Source organism: Ranitomeya imitator, chromosome 5, assembly GCF_032444005.1.
Source record: "Ranitomeya imitator isolate aRanImi1 chromosome 5, aRanImi1.pri, whole genome shotgun sequence".
NCBI classification, from domain to species: Eukaryota; Metazoa; Chordata; class Amphibia; order Anura; family Dendrobatidae; genus Ranitomeya; species Ranitomeya imitator.
In genome coordinates, this window is record NC_091286.1 from 138,753,795 (window position 1) to 138,776,137 (window position 22,343).

A 22,343-nucleotide genomic window follows, 5' to 3' on the forward strand; every position below is an offset into this window, starting at 1 on the left:
TACTGGCTGTGAGCCGGAAAGCAGAGCGGTGACGTCACCGCTCTGCTTTCCGGCTCACAGCCAGTACAGGAGGAGAGCAGAGCACAGCGCTGGAGGACAGACGGCTGTAGGTAAGTATGTAGTGTTTTTTTTTTTTTACTTTTAGCATGGTAACTAGGGTAAACATCGGGTTACTAAGCGCGGCCCTGCGCTTAGTTACCCGATGTTTACCCTGGTTACCAGTGAAGACATCGCTGGATCGGTGTCACACACGCCGATCCAGCGATGTCAGCAGGAGTCCAGCGACGAAATAAAGTTCTGGACTTTCCTCAGCGACCAACGATCTCCCAGCAGGGGCCTGATCGTTGGTCGCTGTCACACATAGCGATTTCATTAACGATATCGTTGCTACGTCACAAATAGCAACGATATCGTTAACAATATCGTTATGTGTGAAGGTACCTTAAGGCTATGTACACACGCTGCGGATTTTGCACGGATCTGTAGCGTTTCCACAGCTGCAGGTCCGCAGCAGTTTCCCATGAGTTTACAGTTCAATGTAAACTTATGGGAAACTCAATCCGCAGTGCACATGCTGCGGAAAAAACGCGCGGAAACGCTGTGGTTTACATTCCGCAACATGTCAATCCTTTGTACGGATCTGCAGTGTTTCTGCACCCATTAACTTGCATTGAGTCGGACAATTCCGCAGCAAAACCGCAGATATAAAAAAGATGTGCAGGTTTAGCTGTGGTGAAATGCTGCAGATCGGGAGGGGGGAAGAGTGTGGGTGGTGCGTGGGCGGTGCGTGGGCGGAGACTGCATGTCTGTGTGGGCGGGGTCTGTGCGGGACCGTCGGGGTCTGTGCGGGCCTCTCGGGGGTCTGTGCAGGCCTGCCGGGGGTCTGTGTGGGCCTGCCGGGGGTCTGTGCGGGCCTGCGGGGGGTCTGTGCGGGCCTGCCGGGGGTCTGTGCGGACCTGTCGGGGGTCTATGCGGGCTTGCCGGGGGTCTGTGCGGGCTGCTGGGGGTCTGTGTGGGCCTGTTGGGGGTCTGTGCGGGCCTGCTGGAGGTCTGTGTGGGCCGCTGGGGGGTCTGTGCAGGCTGCCCGGGGTCTGTGCGGGCTGCCAGGGGGTCTGTGTGGGCTGCCGGGGGGGTCTGTGTGGGCCTCTCGGGGGTCTTTGTGTGTGTGTGCAGGCATTGTCCGATGGGACTAAATGTCCCATGGGGCTATGCCTGCCACAATGACAGTGATTGACACATTAGCCAATGATGGCACAGTAGTAGTCCCATCATCCGGCTAATGTGTTGAATGTAAAAAATACCCCCACAAATATACATATTACATACAACATAGTACATATATACATACTACATACATACTACATACATACTGTACATACATACTACATACAACATACATACTACATACAACATACTACATACATACAACATACTACATACATACTACATGCATACCACATACTACATACATACTACATACAACATACTGCATACAACATACTACATACATACAGCATACATACATACAACATACTACATACATACAACATACATACATACATACTACATACATACATACTACATTCATACTACATACAGTACATTCATACATTACATACAATACATACATATAGACATACAGTACATATAACATAGAGTACATACTCACCATCACTTGTCACTTTGATCCCCGAAACCAGTGTCACCTGTAAAAAATATTAAAATAATAAACAACCAATATACTCCCGGATCCACAGAAATCCAATAAAAACGAGTGTCCCACGACAATCTCCCGTGGAGAGCAGCAGCATCAGCTGATGCAAATGCTCTCGAGGCTCTCCAGGAATACAATGACAGGAGGAAGGTATCCTTCCACACTGTAGTCCTCCGTCACTGTAAAAAAATTGTCCCTAGTCTCACTTTTGGCACTGATGTGTGAGAGAGTTCCCATGCAGCAATGGCATAAAGTGAGACCCTGAACTGAGGTAACATCAGTGATGCACTGCAGGAGCCATTGTCTCCTGTCAGTGTGCCACTGGAGGTCCTATAGAGCACCCGATGTCACTGTTCTATAGGGGAGATCATCGTGGGACACTCGTTAATTTGGACTGCGTCGGACAGGGAGTATACGGTTTATTATTTTCGTTTTTGCAGGCGATCGAGTATGGTAAGTATGGTTAAATTAAGAATATTAAAATCCTTTTTTCTGGCTGTGTCTTAATTTTTTTTAACTCTTTCACTACTCTAGGATTAATAATGGATAGGCGTCCTATTGACGCCTCTCAATTATTAACCCAGCTTAATGTCACCTTAGAATAGCAATGTGACATTAACCCCTTATTACCCCATATCTCACCGCTACTCGGGAGTGGGAAGAGAGGAGCTAAGTGCTGGAATTGGTGCGTCTTACAGATGCGCCATTTTGGGGGTGGTTGCGGGCTGGTATTTGTAGGCGGGGGGGGGGGGCAATATCCATGGCCCCTCTCTAGGCTATGAATATCAGCCCGCAGCTGTCTGCGTAGCATTTCTGGCTATAAAACATAGGGGGACCCCACGTCATTTTTTTTGGGGGTCCCCCTATTTTAATAGCCAGTAAAGGCTACGCAGACAGCTGCAAGCTGATATTCATAGCCTGGGAGGGGCCATGCGTATTAACCCCTTCCCAGGCTACAAATATTGGCCCCGGCCGTCGGCTTTTCCCCTCTGGCGCAGAAAAATGCACAGGAGCCCACGCCATTTTTTTCCTTTTTATTTTTTTAATTAAACGCTCATTAAGAAACATCGGCCTTTCTATTATATATCTATGGATATATCGATCTATAGATATATTTATAGATAGATATATCTGTAGATACATAGATGTATCTATCCATATATCTGGCTGCTTTCACACATCAGGTTTTTGCCGTCCGACTCAATCCAGCGAGTTTAACCCCTTCAGATGGATTGACAGCATGGGACAAGACTGAACGACGGAAGGTATGGAATATTGTTGTTTGTTTTTTTTTACTTTGCTTCAGATGACAAGGGTCTTCAGGTGAAAGAGAGAGGTTAAGTGCCAGAATAGGCGCATCTTCCAGATGTGCCTTTTCTGGGGTGGCTGGGGGCAGATGTTTTTAGCCGGGGGGGGCATGGAGAGGGTCCATGCTGGGGGGGGGGCATGGACCCTCTCCAGGCTATTAATATCTGCCCTCAGTCACTGGCTTTCCCACTCTGGCAGAGAAAATTGCGTGGGAGCCCATGCCAATTTTTTCTGCGATTTAACCCTTTAATTTAATAGCTAGAGCCACCAAATTTGACACCAAGACACTTCTTACATTACTAAAGAGGAATATGTAATAAATGAAGGGATATGAGATGGTTTACTGTATGTAAACCATGTCTCATATCATGTCGGGTTTGAGAAGGAGATAGCAAAAGCCGGAAATTGAATTACCGGCTTTTCTGCTATCTAGCGCTGTATGAAATATTAATATATATATATATCTCACTGACATATATATATATATACACACACATATATATATACAGTGGGGCAAAAAAGTATTTAGTCAGTCAGCAATAGTGCAAGTTCCACCACTTAAAAAGATGAGAGGCGTCTGTAATTTACATCATAGGTAGACCTCAACTATGGGAGACAAACTGAGAAAAAAAAAATCCAGAAAATCACATTGTCTGTTTTTTTAACATTTTATTTGCATATTATGGTGGAAAATAAGTATTTGGTCAGAAACAAACAATCAAGATTTCTGGCACTCACAGACCTGTAACTTCCTCTTTAAGAGTCTCCTCTTTCCTCCACTCATTACCTGTAGTAATGGCACCTGTTTAAACTTGTTATCAGTATAAAAAGACACCTGTGCACACCCTCAAACAGTCTGACTCCAAACTCCACTATGGTGAAGACCAAAGAGCTGTCAAAGGACACCAGAAACAAAATTGTAGCCCTGCACCAGGCTGGGAAGACTGAATCTGCAATAGCCAATCAGCTTGGAGTGAAGAAATCAACAGTGGGAGCAATAATTAGAAAATGGAAGACATACAAGACCACTGATAATCTCCCTCGATCTGGGGCTCCACGCAAAATCCCACCCCGTGGGGTCAGAATGATCACAAGAACGGTGAGCAAAAATCCCAGAACCACGCGGGGGGACCTAGTGAATGAACTGCAGAGAGCTGGGACCAATGTAACAAGGCCTACCATAAGTAACACACTACGCCACCATGGACTCAGATCCTGCAGTGCCAGACGTGTCCCACTGCTTAAGCCAGTACATGTCCGGGCCCGTCTGAAGTTTGCTAGAGAGCATTTGGATGATCCAGATGAGTTTTGGGAGAATGTCCTATGGTCTGATGAAACCAAACTGGAACTGTTTGGTAGAAACACAACTTGTCGTGTTTGGAGGAAAAAGAATACTGAGTTGCATCCATCAAACACCATACCTACTGTAAAGCATGGTGGTGGAAACATCATGCTTTGGGGCTGTTTCTCTGCAAAGGGGCCAGGACGACTGATCCGGGTACATGAAACAATGAATGGGGCCATGTATCGTGAGATTTTGAGTGCAAACCTCCTTCCATCAGCAAGGGCATTGAAGATGAAACGTGGCTGGGTCTTTCAACATGACAATGATCCAAAGCACACCGCCAGGGCAACGAAGGAGTGGCTTCGTAAGAAGCATTTCAAGGTCCTGGAGTGGCCTAGCCAGTCTCCAGATCTCAACCCTATAGAAAACCTTTGGAGGGAGTTGGAAGTCCGTGTTGCCAAGCGAAAAGCCAAAAACATCACTGCTCTAGAGGAGATCTGCATGGAGGAATGGGCCAACATACCAACAACAGTGTGTGGCAACCTTGTGAAGACTTACGGAAAACGTTTGACCTCTGTCATTGCCAACAAAGGATATATTACAAAGTATTGAGATGAAATTTTGTTTTTGACCAAATACTTATTTTCCACCATAATATGCAAATAAAATGTTAAAAAAAACAGACAATGTGATTTTCTGGATTTTTTTCTCAGTTTGTCTCCCATAGTTGAGGTATACCTATGATGTAAATTACAGACGCCTCCCATCTTTTTAAGTGGTGGAACTTGCACTATTGCTGACTGACTAAATACTTTTTTGCCCCACTTTATATATATATATATATATATATATATATATATATATATATATATACATAAAAAAGGAACAGCACACCACTACTTATCTCCGGGTGCAGAGCCTCCAGGCAACCTGTCCATTGGTTATCCACATTCCATAAATTCAAAAAAGAAGGCAGCACTCCATTTCTTCAACAAATGTGTAGGATTTATTCAGACCCACATGTCAATGCGACGTTTCGGCTCTGGTGAGCCTTTCTCAATATATATATATATAAGTATAGGGGTATATATATATATATATATATATATATATACCCCTATACTATGTGTAGACATTTATTTTAGATATTCTATTCTAACCTGTCAGTGTGATTTTACTGTACAACGCACTGAATTGCCGGCTTTTCTCTAGAACACCGCTGCGTATTTCTCGCAAGTCACACTGTTGGTCTGTGTGTAATCCGTATTTTTCTCGCCCCCATAGACTTTCATTGGCGATTTTTTTTGCGCAATATGCTGACAAACGCAGCATGCTGCGATTTTCTACGGCCATAGAAGACCGTATAATACGGATCAGTAAAATACGGCAGATAGGAGCTTGGCCATAGAGAATCATTGTACCGTGTGCAATCCGTATTTTCTGCACCTCTCATACTTCCGTAAAACTCGCTAGTGTGACGCCGGCCTAAGATGGTAAAATTGGTCCCTAGAAAATATTATGCCCTGCTCTAGGGCCCTGAAAAAGTGTCCACATTTTACCTCCTAAAAAGCAATAATGCCCTCTATGTGCACCTTTGTCAGCCACCTTACCCTGAGTGGCCCTATAGAAATAATGCTTGTTAAGCGCCCACTTAGTATTTAATAATATTCTATGATTCCCTCCATGTACAGTAACAATGTCCTCATTGTACATCTTCCTTATGAACAGTGTGATACCGCCACAGCTCCTCTATTCACACTATGATACCCCATAGTTCACCTATACAAAGTGTGTTGCCCTAACCCTCCCCCCAAGCACAGTATGATTCCACCACAGGTCCTCGATATAACGTATGATGGGCTCACAGCTCCCCTATATACAATATGATGGACCCACAGTTGCTTATATGATGCCTCCATAACTTCCCTATACACACTATAATGCGCCCCGCAGCATCCTATATACAGTATAATTCCCTTCACACTGTATGATACCCCCACACTGTTTGATGGCCCCCACAGTAGTCCCTACACTATATGATTGCCTCCACAGTAACATCGTATGATGGCCCTCGCTGTAGTGCTCGCACTGTATGATGACCGTAACATTGTATGACTACCCCCACAGCAGTCCTTACACTGTATGATGCTCACAAACTGTAAGATAGCCCCAACACTATAATTGTCCCCACAGTATCCACATACTTTATGTCAGCCCACATACAGTAAGATGCCCTCACAGTAGCCACGACACTGTTTGATGGCCTCTACATTGTATGATGGCCCCCGTAGTAGCCCCCACACTATATTAATGTTTCCACAGTAGATTTCAAACTGTATGATGACCCGACAGTAGTTTCCACACTGTATAATGCACCCACAAATAAAATTGAGATAAAAAAACCTTAACATACTCACCTGACCCCGGATGCTGGTAAATCCTCCGGCTGACATCAGCAAGATGCAAGAGGACCAATGCACAGGATATTATTAGCATAGTGAAGGATGGATTGGAGTGGTGCCAGAGTGCTGGAGGGGAGGCCGGAGAGTTGGATGTTGCAGTAGTCAAGGCGGGAGATGATAAGAACGTGCACTAATGTTTTGTGGTTTCGTGGTCAAGGAATGCACGGATCCGGGAATATTTTTGAGTTTGAGACAGGCAGGTGGAGGCAAGGGCTTGGATATGTGGCTTGAAAGAGAGGGCAGAGTCGAGGATCACCCTGAGGCACTGAGCATGCAGGACTGGGGAAAGTGAGCAGCCGTTGACATTGATGGATAGGTCTGGTGGAAGGACAGAGTGAGATAGGGGAAAGATGATGAATTCTGTTTTGTTCATGTTCAGTTTTAGAAAGCGAGCAGAAAAGAAGGCTGAGATAGCAGACAAACAGTGTGGTATTTTGGTGAGTAAGAAGGTGAGGTCAGGTCCGGATAGGTATATCTGCGTGTCATCGGCGTAGAGATGATACTGCAAACCGTGGGATTCTATGAGCTGTCCCAGGCCAAAGGTGTAGATGGAGAAGAGTAGGGGTCCTAGAACTGAGCCTTGAGGAACACCGACAGACAAGGGGCGAGGTGAGGTGGTGGTGTGGGAGAGGGAGACACTGAATGTTCGGACTGTTAGATATGATGAGATCGAGGATAGGGCCAAGTCTGTGATGCCAAGAGATGATAGAATCTGTAGCAAGAGGGAGTGGTCCACAGTGTCAAAGGCAGAAGACAGGTCCAGAAGAAGGAGGACAGAGTAGTGTTGCTTGCTCTTGGCGGTTAGTAGGTCATTGATGACTTTAGTTAGGGCAGTTTCAGTTGAGTGATAGGGTCGGAAGCCTGATTGTAACCGGTCAAAGAGGGAGCAGGAGGAGGACAGTTCAAGATGGACATGCTGTTCCCGTAGTTTTGAGGCGTTAGTGAGAAAAGGTATCAGGTGATAGCTAGACACAGAGGATGGGTTGAAGGAGGACTTTTTGAGGATGGGTGTGATCTTGGCTTGTTTGAAGGATGAGGGAAAGACACCAGTTGTGAGTTAGAGGTTGAAGAGCTGTGTTAGGGTTGGGATGAAGACTGTGGCGAGGTTAGGGATGAGGTGGGATGGGAGTGGATCAAGCATGCAAGTGGTGAGGGGTGATCTTGACAGGAGGTTGGAGAGCTGATTTTTTGTCATGGTGGAGAAGCTGGTTTTGGAGGAACAGGGTTGAGCAGCTAAGAGGGGCATTGGGCGCTGTGGGCCAAAGCTTTGTCTGATCGTATCGATCTTCTGTTTAAAGAAAGCGGCAAAGTCTTCAACAGAAATGAGAGTGGAGGGAGGAGGTGCTGAGGGACGGAGTAGCAAATTAAAAGTGTTGAAAAGCTGTTTGGGTTTGTGAGACAGGGAGGATATGAGAGATGAGAAGTAAGTTTGTTTTGCGGCAGTGAGCGTGGACTTGAAGCTAGTGAAGGACTTCTTGTATGCGATGAAGTGCTCGGATATCACAGTCCCAGCACAATGATGTCATAAAATCACTTTGTCTGGGAATCATTCAATGTGTCACCCTGCTGTTCTGCAGGCGCCAGGACTGAATTGACCAGCATCCTACAGAATGGATAGTGTTCTCCCTGCTCTACCTTAGAGTAGCACTCCATGTTAGCTGCACTCCAGCCACAAATAAAATATGTATTTACTTTAAGTGAGATTGGAATATTGCAAATATCAAAAACACACCACCGTTCAGTTTTCATTGCATTAAAAAACAATAGGCATGAGATTTACTTTGCTTGTACTAAAATATGCAAAGCTAAAAATGTACCAAATACTCACTGTTGGAACTTAGCTTTACATTTTGTGTGCTAAATCAACCAACATTCACAAAGTTTCATCAATATGACATTGTCTTTTTTCCATTTTTCTTTCTACAATCATTACCAACGATCTTCTTTTCTATGTAATGTGTTTTCAGGAACCTTGGCATAATGGTCTGCTCATCCTTGTGTGATCTTGGTGGAACCATAACACCATTCATTGTTTACAGACTGGCAAATGTTTGGAAAGAATTGCCACTAATAGTATTCGGTAAGTAAGCCACAACTGAAAGGGGCATTTCAACAGTTAATAGAAATTTGTAAATTCATTTGCCACCCCTCCCTCATCATTCCAAATATAAATCCAAATCTTACATTAAATTCAATGTCCTTCATGTCCCTCCATTCATAATATTCTAAATTCAGTGCATCAGTGGGCCAGTCCATAGCTTCAATGCCTTCATCTTGCAGGAACTGCTGACATACTCCAGCCACATAGGTCTGGCATTGTCCTGCATTAGGAGGATCCCAGGGCCAACCGCACCAGCATATGGTCTCACAAGGGGTCTGAGGATCTCATCTCAGTACCTAATGGCAGTCAGGCTACCTCTAGCAAGCACACGGAGAGCTGTGCGGCCCTCCAAAGAAATGCCACCCCACAACATTACCGACCCACTGCCAAACCGGTCATGCTGAAGGATGTTGCAGGCAGCAGATCATTGCAGACTCTGTCACGTCTGTCACATGTGCTCAGTGTGAACCTGCTTTCATCTGTGAAGAGCACAGGGCGCCAGTGGCGAATTTGCCAATCCTGGTGTTTTGTGGCAAATGCCAAGCATCCTGCACGGTGTTGGACTGTGAGCATAACCCCCATCTGTGGACGTTGGGTGTTATGATAAGGTAATTCAGTACCACAATGGACATAGAGGTCAGAGCACATACAGTGACCTGACAATAACCCAAAAACATAGAACGAGCTCTGAGACGTGGGAACTCTGCTGACCGCAATCCCTAATCCTCTCCAACCACACTAGAGGCAGCCGTGGATTGCGCCTAACGCTCCCTATGCAACTCGGCACAGCCTGAGAAAATAGCTAGCCTGAAGATAGAAAATAAGCCTACCTTGCCTCAGAGAAATACCCCAAAGGAAAAGGCAGCCCCCACATATAATGACTGTGAGTTAAGATGAAAAGACAAACGTAGAGATTAAATAGATTTAGCAAAGTGAGGCCCGACTTTCTAAACAGAGCGAGGATAGGAAAGGTAACTTTGCGGTCAACACAAAACCCTACAAAAACCATGCAAAGGGGGCAAAAAGACCCTCCGTACCGAACTAATGGCACGGAGGTGCACCCTCTGCGTCCCAGAGCTTCCAGCAAGCAGGAAAAAACAAATAGACAAGCTGGACAGAAAAAAACAGCAAACAAAATAGCAAAGCAGAACTTAGCTATGCAGAGCAGCAGGCCACAGGAACGATCCAGGAGGAAACAGGTCCAATACTAGAACATTGACTGGAGGCCAGGATCAAAGCACTAGGTGGGGTTAAATAGAGCAGCACCTAACGACTTCACCACATCACCTGAGGAAGGAAACTCAGAAGCCACAGTACCACTTTCCTCCACCAACGGAAGCTCACAGAGAGAATCAGCCGAAGTACCACTTGTGACCACAGGAGGGAGCTCTGCCACAGAATTCACAACAGTACCCCCCCTTGAGGAGGGGTCACCGAACCCTCACCAGAGCCCCCAGGACGACCAGGATGAGCCATATGAAAGGCACGAACAAGATCGGGAGCATGGACATCAGAGGCAAAGACCCAGGAATTATCTTCCTGAGCATAACCCTTCCACTTAACCAGATACTGGAGTTTCCATCTTGAAACACGAGAATCCAAAATCTTCTCCACAATATACTCCAACTCCCCCTCCACCAAAACCGGGGCAGGAGGATCAACAGATGGAACCATAGGTGCCACGTATCTCCGCAACAATGACCTATGGAATACGTTATGTATGGAAAAAGAATCTGGAAGGGTCAGACGAAAAGACACAGGATTAGGAACCTCAGAAATCCTATACGGACCAATGAAACGAGGTTTAAACTTAGGAGAGGAAACCTTCATAGGAATATGATGAGAATATAACCAAACCAAATCCCCAACACGAAGTCGGGGACCCACACAGCGTCTGCGATTAGCGAAACGTTGAGCCTTCTCCTGGGACAAGGTCAAATTGTCCACTACATGAGTCCAAATCTGCTGCAACCTGTCCACCACAGTATCCACACCAGGACAGTCCGAAGACTCAACCTGCCCTGAAGAGAAACGAGGATGGAACCCAGAGTTGCAGAAAAACGGCGAAACCAAGGTAGCCGAGCTGGCCCGATTATTAAGGGCGAACTCAGCCAAAGGCAAACAGGACACCCAGTCATCCTGATCAGCAGATACAAAGCATCTCAGATATGTTTCCAAGGTCTGGTTGGTTCGTTCGGTCTGGCCATTAGTCTGAGGATGGAAAGCCGAGGAAAAAGACAAGTCAATGCCCATCCTACCACAAAAGGCTCGCCAAAACCTCGAAACAAACTGGGAACCTCTGTCAGAAACGATATTCTCTGGAGTGCCATGTAAACGAACCACATGCTGGAAGAACAATGGCACCAAATCAGAGGAGGAAGGTAATTTAGACAAGGGTACCAAATGGACCATCTTAGAGAAGCGATCACAGACCACCCAAATGACTGACATCTTTTGAGAGACGGGAAGATCTGAAATAAAATCCATAGAGATATGTGTCCAAGGCCTCTTCGGGACCGGCAAGGGCAAAAGCAACCCACTGGCACGAGAACAGCAGGGCTTAGCCCGAGCACAAATCCCACAGGACTGCACAAAAGAACGCACATCCCGCGACAGAGATGGCCACCAAAAGGATCTAGCCACTAACTCTCTGGTACCAAAGATTCCAGGATGACCGGCCAACACCGAACAATGAACCTCAGAGATAACTTTATTCGTCCACCTATCAGGGACAAACAGTTTGTCCGCTGGGCAACGATCAGGTTTATTAGCCTGAAATTTTTGCAGCACCCGCCGCAAATCAGGGGAGATGGCAGACACAATTACTCCCTCTTTGAGGATACCCGCCGGCTCAGATAAACCCGGAGAGTCGGGCACAAAACTCCTAGACAGAGCATCCGCCTTCACATGTTTAGAGTCCGGAAGGTACGAAATCACAAAGTCAAAACGGGCAAAAAACAGCGACCAACGAGCCTGTCTAGGATTCAACCGCTTGGCAGACTCGAGATAAGTCAAGTTCTTATGATCAGTCAAGACCACCACGCGATGCTTAGCTCCTTCAAGCCAATTACGCCACTCCTCAAATGCCCACTTCATGGCCAGCAACTCTCGATTGCCCACATCATAATTTCGCTCAGCAGGCGAAAACTTCCTGGAAAAGAAGGCGCATGGTTTCTGTTATGGCTGGCAATCAGGCAACACAGCGTGCAGTAATCAGCGCACATACAGAGATCTGGCAAAAACCCAAAACAATAGGACGAGCTCTGAGACGTGGAATCTCTGTAGACTGCAGTACCTGAACTGTCCTCACACAACTGGAAGCAGCAGTGGATTGCGCCTATCACTACCTATGCAACTCGGCACTGCCTGAGGAGCTGACTAGCCTGAAGATAGAAATACAAGCCTGACTTACCTCAGAGAAATACCCCAAAGGAATAGGCAGCCCCCACATATAATGACTGTTAGCAAGATGAAAAGACAAACGTAGGAATGAAATAGATTCAGCAAAGTGAGGCCCGATATTCTAGACAGAGCGAGGATAGCAAAGAGAACTATGCAGTCTGCAAAAAACCCTAAAACGAAAACCACGCAAAGGGGCAAAAAAGACCCACCGTGCCGAACTAACAGCACGGCGGTGCACCCCTTTGCTTCTCAGAGCTTCCAGCAAAAGATAATAACAAGCTGGACAGAAAAAACAGAAAACAAACTAGAAGCACTTATCTAGCAGAGCAGCAGGCCCAAGGAAAGATGCAGTAGCTCAGATCCAACACTGGAACATTGACAAGGAGCAAGGAAGACAGACTCAGGTGGAGCTAAATAGCAAGGCAGCCAACGAGCTCACCAAAACACCTGAGGGAGGACGCCCAGAGACTGCAATACCACTTGTGACCACAGAATTCACAACAGTACCCCCCCCTTGAGGAGGGGTCACCGAACCCTCACCAGAATCCCCAGGCCGACCAGGATGAGCCACATGAAAGGCACGAACAAGATCTGGGGCATGGACATCAGAGGCAAAAACCCAGGAATTATCTTCCTGAGCATAACCCTTCCATTTGACCAGATACTGGAGTTTCCGTCTAGAGACACGAGAATCCAAAATCTTCTCCACAATATACTCCAATTCCTCCTCCACCAAAACAGGGGCAGGAGGCTCCACAGATGGAACCATAGGTGCCACGTATCTCCTCAACAACGACCTATGGAATACATTATGTATGGAAAAGGAGTCTGGGAGGGTCAGACGAAAAGACACCGGATTGAGAATCTCAGAAATCCTATACGGACCAATAAAACGAGGTTTAAATTTAGGAGAGGAAACCTTCATAGGTATATGACGAGAAGATAACCAAACCAGATCCCCAACACGAAGTCGGGGTCCCACACGGCGTCTGCGATTAGCGAAAAGCTGAGCCTTCTCCTGGGACAAGGTCAAATTGTCCACTACCTGAGTCCAGATCTGCTGCAACCTGTCCACCACATAATCCACACCAGGACAGTCCGAAGACTCAACCTGTCCTGAAGAGAAACGAGGATGGAACCCAGAATTGCAGAAAAATGGAGAGACCAAGGTAGCCGAGCTGGCCCGATTATTAAGGGCGAACTCAGCCAACGGCAAAAATGACACCCAATCATCCTGGTCAGCGGAAACAAAACATCTCAGATATGTTTCCAAGGTCTGATTGGTTCGTTCGGTCTGGCCATTAGTCTGAGGATGGAAGGCCGAGGAAAAAGATAGGTCAATGCCCATCCTACCACAAAAGGCTCGCCAGAACCTTGAGACAAACTGGGAACCTCTGTCAGAAACAATATTCTCAGGAATGCCATGTAAACGAACCACATGCTGGAAGAACAAAGGCACCAAATCAGAGGAGGAAGGCAATTTAACCAAGGGCACCAGATGGACCATTTTAGAAAAGCGATCACAGACCACCCAAATGACAGACATCTTTTGAGAAACGGGAAGGTCAGAAATGAAATCCATCGAAATATGTGTCCAAGGCCTCTTTGGGACCGGCAAGGGCAAAAGCAACCCACTGGCACGTGAACAGCAGGGCTTAGCCCTAGCACAAATTCCACAGGACTGCACAAAAGCACGCACATCCCGCGACAGAGACGGCCACCAAAAGGATCTAGCAACCAACTCCCTGGTACCAAAGATTCCTGGATGACCGGCCAGCACCGAACAATGAAGTTCAGAGATAACTTTACTAGTCCACCTATCAGGGACGAACAGTTTCTCGGCCGGACAACGATCAGGTTTATTAGCCTGAAATTTCTGCAACACTCTCCGCAAATCAGGGGAGATGGCAGACACAATGACTCCTTCCTTGAGGATACTCGCCGGCTCAGATAACCCCGGAGAGTCGGGCACAAAACTCCTAGACAGAGCATCTGCCTTCACATTTTTAGAGCCCGGAAGGTATGAAATCACAAAATCAAAACGAGCAAAAAATAACGACCAACGGGCCTGTCTAGGATTCAAGCGCTTGGCAGACTCAAGATAAGTAAGGTTCTTATGATCAGTCAAAACCACCACGCGATGCTTAGCACCCTCAAGCCAATGACGCCACTCCTCGAATGCCCACTTCATGGCCAGCAACTCTCGGTTGCCCACATCATAATTACGCTCAGCAGCAGAAAATTTCCTGGAAAAGAAAGCACATGGTTTGAACACTGAGCAACCAGAACCTCTCTGTGACAAAACCGCCCCTGCACCAATCTCAGAAGCATCAACCTCGACCTGGAACGGAAGAGAAACATCAGGTTGACACAACACAGGGGCACAGCAAAAACGACGCTTCAACTCCTGAAAAGCTTCCACGGCAGCAGAAGACCAATTAACCAAATCAGCACCCTTCTTGGTCAAATCGGTCAATGGTCTGGCAATGCTAGAAAAATTACAGATGAAGCGACGATAAAAATTAGCAAAGCCCAGGAATTTCTGCAAACTTTTTAGAGATGTCGGCTGAGTCCAATCCTGGATGGCCTGAACCTTAACCGGATCCATCTCGATAGTAGAAGGGGAAAAGATGAACCCCAAAAATGAAACTTTCTGCACACCGAAGAGACACTTTGATCCCTTCACAAACAAGGAATTAGCACGCAGTACCTGGAAAACCATTCTGACTTGCTTTACATGAGACTCCCAATCATCTGAGAAGATCAAAATGTCATCCAAGTAAACAATCAAGAATTTATCCAGATACTCACGAAAAATGTCATGCATAAAAGACTGAAAAACAGATGGAGCATTGGCAAGTCCGAACGGCATCACCAGATACTCAAAATGACCCTCGGGCGTATTAAATGCCGTTTTCCATTCATCTCCCTGCCTGATTCTCACCAGATTATACGCACCACGAAGATCAATCTTAGTAAACCAACTAGCCCCCTTAATCCGAGCAAACAAGTCAGAAATCAATGGCAAGGGATACTGAAACTTAACAGTGATCTTATTAAGAAGGCGGTAATCAATACACGGTCTTAGCGAACCATCCTTCTTGGCTACAAAAAAGAACCCTGCTCCCAATGGTGACGACGATGGGCGAATATGTCCCTTCTCCAGGGACTCCTTCACATAACTGCGCATAGCGGTGTGTTCAGGTACGGACAAATTAAATAAACGACCCTTAGGGAATTTACTACCAGGAATCAAATCGATAGCACAATCACAATTCCTATGCGGAGGAAGGGCATCAGACTTGGACTCTTCAAATACATCCTGAAAGTCCGACAAGAACTCTGGGATGTCAGAAGGAATGGATGACGAAATAGACAAAAATGGAACATCACCATGTACTCCCTGACAACCCCAGCTGGTTACCGACATAGAGTTCCAATCCAATACTGGATTATGGGTTTGTAGCCATGGCAACCCCAACACGACCACATCATGCAAATTATGCAGTACCAAAAAGCGAATAACTTCCTGATGTGCAGGAGCCATGCACATGGTCAGCTGGGCCCAGTACTGAGGCTTATTCTTGGCCAGAGGTGTAGCATCAATTCCTCTCAACGGAATAGGACACCGCAAAGGCTCCAAGAAAAATCCACAACGTTTAGCATAATCCAAATCCATCAGATTCAGGGCAGCGCCTGAATCCACAAACGCCATGACAGAATATGATGACAAAGAGCACATTAAGGTAATGGACAAAAGGAATTTGGACTGTACAGTACCAATAACGGCAGAGCTATCGAACCGCCTAGTGCGTTTAGGACAATTAGAAATAGCATGAGTAGAATCACCACAATAGAAACACAGTCTGTTCAGACGTCTGTGTTCGTGCCGTTCTACTTTAGTCATAGTCCTGTTGCACTGCATAGGCTCAGGCTTACTCTCAGACAATACCGCCAGATGGTGCACAGATTTACGCTCGCGCAAGCGACGACCGATCTGAATGGCCAAGGACATAGACTCATTCAAACCAGCAGGCATAGGAAATCCCACCATTACATCCTTAAGAGCTTCAGAGAGACCCTTTCTGAACAAAGCCGCTAGTGCAGATTCATTCCACAGAGTGAGTACTGACCATTTTCTAAATTTCTGACAATATAGTTCTACATCATCCTGACCCTGGCATAAAGCCAGCAGATTTTTCTCAGCTTGATCCACTGAATTAGGCTCATCGTAAAGCAATCCCAGCGCCTGGAAAAATGCATCAATATTACTCAATGCAGAATCTCCTGGTGCAAGAGAAAACGCCCAGTCCTGTGGGTCGCCGCGCAAAAAAGAAATAATAATCAAAACCTGTTGAATAGGATTACCAGAAGAATGAGGTTTCAAGGCCAAAAATAGCTTACAATTATTTCTGAAGCTCAGGAACTTAGTTCTGTCACCAAAAAACAAATCAGGAATCGGAATTCTTGGTTCTAGCATCGATTTCTGATCAATAGTATCTTGAATCTTTTGTACATTTACAACGAGATTATCCATTGAGGAGCACAGAGCCTGAATATCCATGTCCACAGCTGTGTCCTGAAGCACTCTAATGTCTAGGGGAAAAAAAAAGACTGAAGACTGAGCCAAGAAAAAAAAATGATGTCAGGATTTCTTTTTTCCCTCTATTGGAAATCATTGAATTGGCTCCTTGTACTGTTATGGCTGGCAATCAGGCAACACAGCGTGCAGTAATCAGCGCACATACAGAGATCTGGCAAAAACCCAAAACAATAGGACGAGCTCTGAGACGTGGAATCTCTGTAGACTGCAGTACCTGAACTGTCCTCACACAACTGGAAGCAGCAGTGGATTGCGCCTATCACTACCTATGCAACTCGGCACTGCCTGAGGAGCTGACTAGCCTGAAGATAGAAATACAAGCCTGACTTACCTCAGAGAAATACCCCAAAGGAATAGGCAGCCCCCACATATAATGACTGTTAGCAAGATGAAAAGACAAACGTAGGAATGAAATAGATTCAGCAAAGTGAGGCCCGATATTCTAGACAGAGCGAGGATAGCAAAGAGAACTATGCAGTCTGCAAAAAACCCTAAAACGAAAACCACGCAAAGGGGCAAAAAAGACCCACCGTGCCGAACTAACAGCACGGCGGTGCACCCCTTTGCTTCTCAGAGCTTCCAGCAAAAGATAATAACAAGCTGGACAGAAAAAACAGAAAACAAACTAGAAGCACTTATCTAGCAGAGCAGCAGGCCCAAGGAAAGATGCAGTAGCTCAGATCCAACACTGGAACATTGACAAGGAGCAAGGAAGACAGACTCAGGTGGAGCTAAATAGCAAGGCAGCCAACGAGCTCACCAAAACACCTGAGGGAGGACGCCCAGAGACTGCAATACCACTTGTGACCACAGAATTCACAACAGGTTTCATCACCGAGCAATCAGAACCTCTCTGCGACAAAACAGCCCCTGCTCCAATCTCAGAAGCATCAACCTCAACCTGGAACGGAAGCGAAACATCTGGTTGACACAACACAGGGGCAGAAGAAAAACGACGCTTCAACTCTTGAAAAGCTTCCACAGCAGCAGAAGACCAATTGACCACATCAGCACCCTTCTTGGTCAAATCGGTCAATGGTTTAGCAATACTAGAAAAATTGCAGATGAAGCGACGATAAAAATTAGCAAAGCCCAGGAACTTTTGCAGACTTTTCAGAGATGTCGGCTGAGTCCAATCATGGATGGCTTGGACCTTAACAGGGTCCATCTCGATAGTAGAAGGGGAAAAGATGAACCCCAAAAATGAAACCTTCTGAACACCAAAGAGACACTTTGATCCCTTCACAAACAAAGAATTAGCACGCAGGACCTGAAACACCATTCTGACCTGCTTCACATGAGACTCCCAATCATCCGAGAAGATCAAAATGTCATCCAAGTACACAATCAGGAATTTATCCAGGTACTCTCGGAAGATGTCATGCATAAAGGACTGAAACACTGATGGAGCATTGGCAAGTCCGAATGGCATTACTAGATACTCAAAATGGCCCTCGGGCGTATTAAATGCAGTTTTCCATTCATCGCCTCGCTTAATACGCACAAGATTATACGCACCACGAAGATCTATCTTGGTGAACCAACTAGCCCCCTTAATCCGAGCAAACAAATCAGATAACAACGGCAAAGGGTACTGAAATTTAACCGTGATCTTATTTAGAAGGCGGTAATCTATACAAGGTCTCAGTGAACCATCCTTCTTGGCTACAAAAAAGAACCCTGCTCCTAATGGCGACGATGACGGGAGAATATGCCCCTTCTCCAAGGACTCCTTCACATAACTCCGCATAGCGGCGTGCTCAGGCACAGATAAATTAAACAGTCGACCTTTTGGGAATTTACTACCAGGAATCAAATCGATAGCACAATCACAATCCCTATGCGGAGGTAGGGTATCAGACTTGGGCTCATCAAATACATCCCGGTAATCAGACAAGAACTCTGGAACCTCAGAAGGGGTGGATGACGAAATAGTCAGAAATGGGACATCACCATGTACCCCCTGACAACCCCAGCTGGACACAGACATGGATTTCCAATCTAATACTGGATTATAGACTTGTAGCCATGGCAACCCCAACACGACCACATCATGCAGATTATGCAACACCAGAAAGCAAATAACCTCCTGATGTGCAGGAGCCATGCACATGGTCAGCTGGGTCCAGTACTGAGGCTTATTCTTGGCCAAAGGCGTAGCATCAATTCCTCTCAATGGAATAGGACACTGCAAGGGCTCCAAGAAAAACCCACAACGCCTAGCATACTCCAAGTCCATTAAATTCAGGGCAGCGCCTGAATCCACAAATGCCATGACAGAATACGATGACAAAGAGCAGATCAAGGTAACGGACAGAAGAAATTTTGACTGTACCGTACCAATGGTGGCAGACTTAGCGAACCGCTTAGTGCGCTTAGGACAATCAGAGATAGCATGAGTGGAATCACCACAGTAGAAACACAGCCCATTCAGACGTCTGTGTTCTTGCCGTTCAACTCTGGTCAAAGTCCTATCGCACTGCACAGGCTCAGGTTTAAGCTCAGGTAATACCGCCAAATGGTGCACAGATTTACGCTCACGCAAGTGTCGACCGATCTGAATGGCCAAAGACATAGACTCATTCAGACCAGCAGGCATAGGAAATCCCACCATGACATCCTTAAGGGCTTCAGAGAGACCTTTTCTGAAAATAGCTGCGAGCGCACCTTCATTCCATTGAGTGAGTACGGACCACTTTCTAAATTTCTGACAATATACCTCTATGTCATCCTGACCCTGACACAGAGCCAGCAAGTTTTTCTCTGCCTGATCCACTGAATTAGGTTCATCGTACAGCAATCCGAGCGCCAGGAAAAACGCATCGATATTACTTAATGCAGGATCTCCTGACGCAAGAGAAAATGCCCAGTCCTGAGGGTCGCCACGCAAAAAAGAAATAATGATCCTAACTTGTTGAACTGGGTCACCAGAGGAGCGAGGTTTCAAAGCCAGAAATAGTTTACAATTATTTTTGAAACTCAGAAATTTAGTTCTATCTCCAAAAAACAAATCAGGAATAGGAATTCTCGGTTCTAACATAGAATTCTGAACCACAAAGTCTTGAATATTTTGTACTCTTGCCGTGAGCTGATCCACACATGTAGACAGACCTTTAATGTCCGTCGCTACACCTGTGTCCTGAACCACCCAAATGTCTAGGGGAAAAAAAGGCAAAACACAGTGCAGAGAAAAAAAAATTGTCTCAGAACTTCTTTTTTCCCTCTATTGAGAATCATTAGTACTTTGGGCCTCCAGTACTGCTATGATAAGGTAATTCAGTACCACAATGGACATAGAGGTCAGAGCACATACAGTGACCTGACAATAACCCAAAAACATAGAACGAGCTCTGAGACGTGGGAACTCTGCTGACCGCAATCCCTAATCCTCTCCAACCACACTAGAGGCAGCCGTGGATTGCGCCTAACGCTCCCTATGCAACTCGGCACAGCCTGAGAAACTAGCTAGCCTGAAGATAGAAAATAAGCCTACCTTGCCTCAGAGAAATACCCCAAAGGAAAAGGCAGCCCCCACATATAATGACTGTGAGTTAAGATGAAAAGACAAATGTAGAGATGAAATAGATTTAGCAAAGTGAGGCCCGACTTTCTAAACAGAGCGAGGATAGGAAAGGTAACTTTGCGGTCAACACAAAACCCTACAAAAACCACGCAAAGGGGGCAAAAAGACCCTCCGTACCGAACTAACGGCACGGAGGTGCACCCTCTGCGTCCCAGAGCTTCCAGCAAGCAGGAAAACACAAATAGACAAGCTGGACAGAAAAAAACAGCAAACAAAATAGCAAAGCAGAACTTAGCTATGCAGAGCAGCAGGCCACAGGAACGATCCAGGAGGAAACAGGTCCAATACTAGAACATTGACTGGAGGCCAGGATCAAAGCACTAGGTGGGGTTAAATAGAGCAGCACCTAACGACTTCACCACATCACCTGAGGAAGGAAACTCAGAAGCCGCAGTACCACTTTCCTCCACCAACGGAAGCTCACAGAGAGAATCAGCCGAAGTACCACTTGTGACCACAGGAGGGAGCTCTGCCACAGAATTCACAACAGTTGGGCACTCAAACCATCCTCATGGAGTTGGTTTCTAACCGTTTGTGCAGACACATGCACATTTGTGGCCTGCTGGAGGTCATTTTGCAGGGCACTGGCAGTGCTCCTCCTGTTCCTCCTTGCACAAAGGCTGAGGAAGTGGTCCTGCTGCTGGGTTGTTGCCCTCCTACTGCCCCTTCCACATCTGGTGTACTGGCCTGTCTCCTGGTAGCGTCTCCAGCCTTTGGACACTATGCTTACAGACATCAAACCTTTTTGCCAGAGCTGGCAATGATGTGCCATCCTGGATGAACTGCACTACCTGAGCCTCTTGTGTTGGTTGTTGAGTCCATTTCATGCTACCACGAGTGTGAAAGCACAACCAACATTCAAAAGTGACCAAAACATCAGCCAGAAAGCATTGGTACTGAGATGTGGTCTGTGGTCCCCACCTGCAGAACCACTCCGTTATTGAGTGTGTCTTGATAATTGCCAATAATTTCTATCTGTTGTCTATTCCATTTGCACAACAGCATGTGAAATTGATTGTCAAACAGTGTTGCTTCCTATGTGGACAGTTTGATTTCACAGAAGTTTGATTTACTTGGAGTTATATTCTGTTGTTTAAGTGTTCCCTTTATTTTTTTAAGCAGTGTATTTGGAGTGTGCCATGATGTAGCAGCAACACCTAGCAAACTTTGGTTGAATGGCAGGTGTTGCGGGCAAAGTGGCTGTGTAGCCCCAGCTTTTCACAACCTACAGCTGGGTTAGTTAAATAAATTGTCTCCCTATCTGAGCATATCTTTAATTCTACTGTTTTGGGTCATTTTCATACGTAGCTGTTATAGGACTTCTTTCTGGCATACTGGTGTTGCTCCTTCCTGAAACCAAAGGCCGTGTTCTCCCAGAAACCATTGAAGAGGCAGAGAATTTGCAGAAGTAAGTTTAATAAATGTTATGTTAATGTGTTGATTTTCCCACCTAATGTATTTTATATTTTTCATTTATCCACTCACTAACTCACTGGCAGTGAATCTTATATTGTAATTTTGCTTAAATCGAAACTGGCATTGTAGGAGGTAGGCTATGCTCAGAGTCTTTTAAGGAGTTTTTGGATCAGATTTTCAAAAACATGAGTGTTTTTCATGCTGCTGTCCATCAGCAATGTGAGAGGCATATGTTGTGACTATGAGAGGGAAGAAAGATATAAATATATTTTAGTGGTCAGAGCAAAAATCGCTCCACCCACTCCATATCAGGAACAACTTTTCTACAGAGAAATTGTACATTTACAAGAATGATGGACAGGGAAGAAATGTTTCTCACCGCAATGTATATACAGGGTGGGCCATTTATATGGATACACCTAAATAAAATGGGAATGGTTGGTGATATCAACTTCCTGTTTGTGGGACA

At 45.8% G+C, this 22,343-nt stretch overlaps 1 protein-coding gene across 1 annotated transcript in view; it reads left to right on the forward strand.

Annotated features, from left to right (window-relative positions):
* LOC138637695 (solute carrier family 22 member 2-like) overlaps window positions 1–21,870 on the forward strand; it is a 207,939-nt gene extending 186,069 nt beyond the window's left edge. Inside the window, exons 9-10 of the mRNA XM_069726559.1 lie at window positions 8,737–8,849; window positions 21,767–21,870. Of these exons, the coding sequence (XP_069582660.1) occupies window positions 8,737–8,849; window positions 21,767–21,870 (217 nt within the window). The remainder of the gene's footprint in view (window positions 1–8,736; window positions 8,850–21,766) is intronic.
* The last annotated feature ends 473 nt before the right edge of the window (window positions 21,871–22,343 follow it).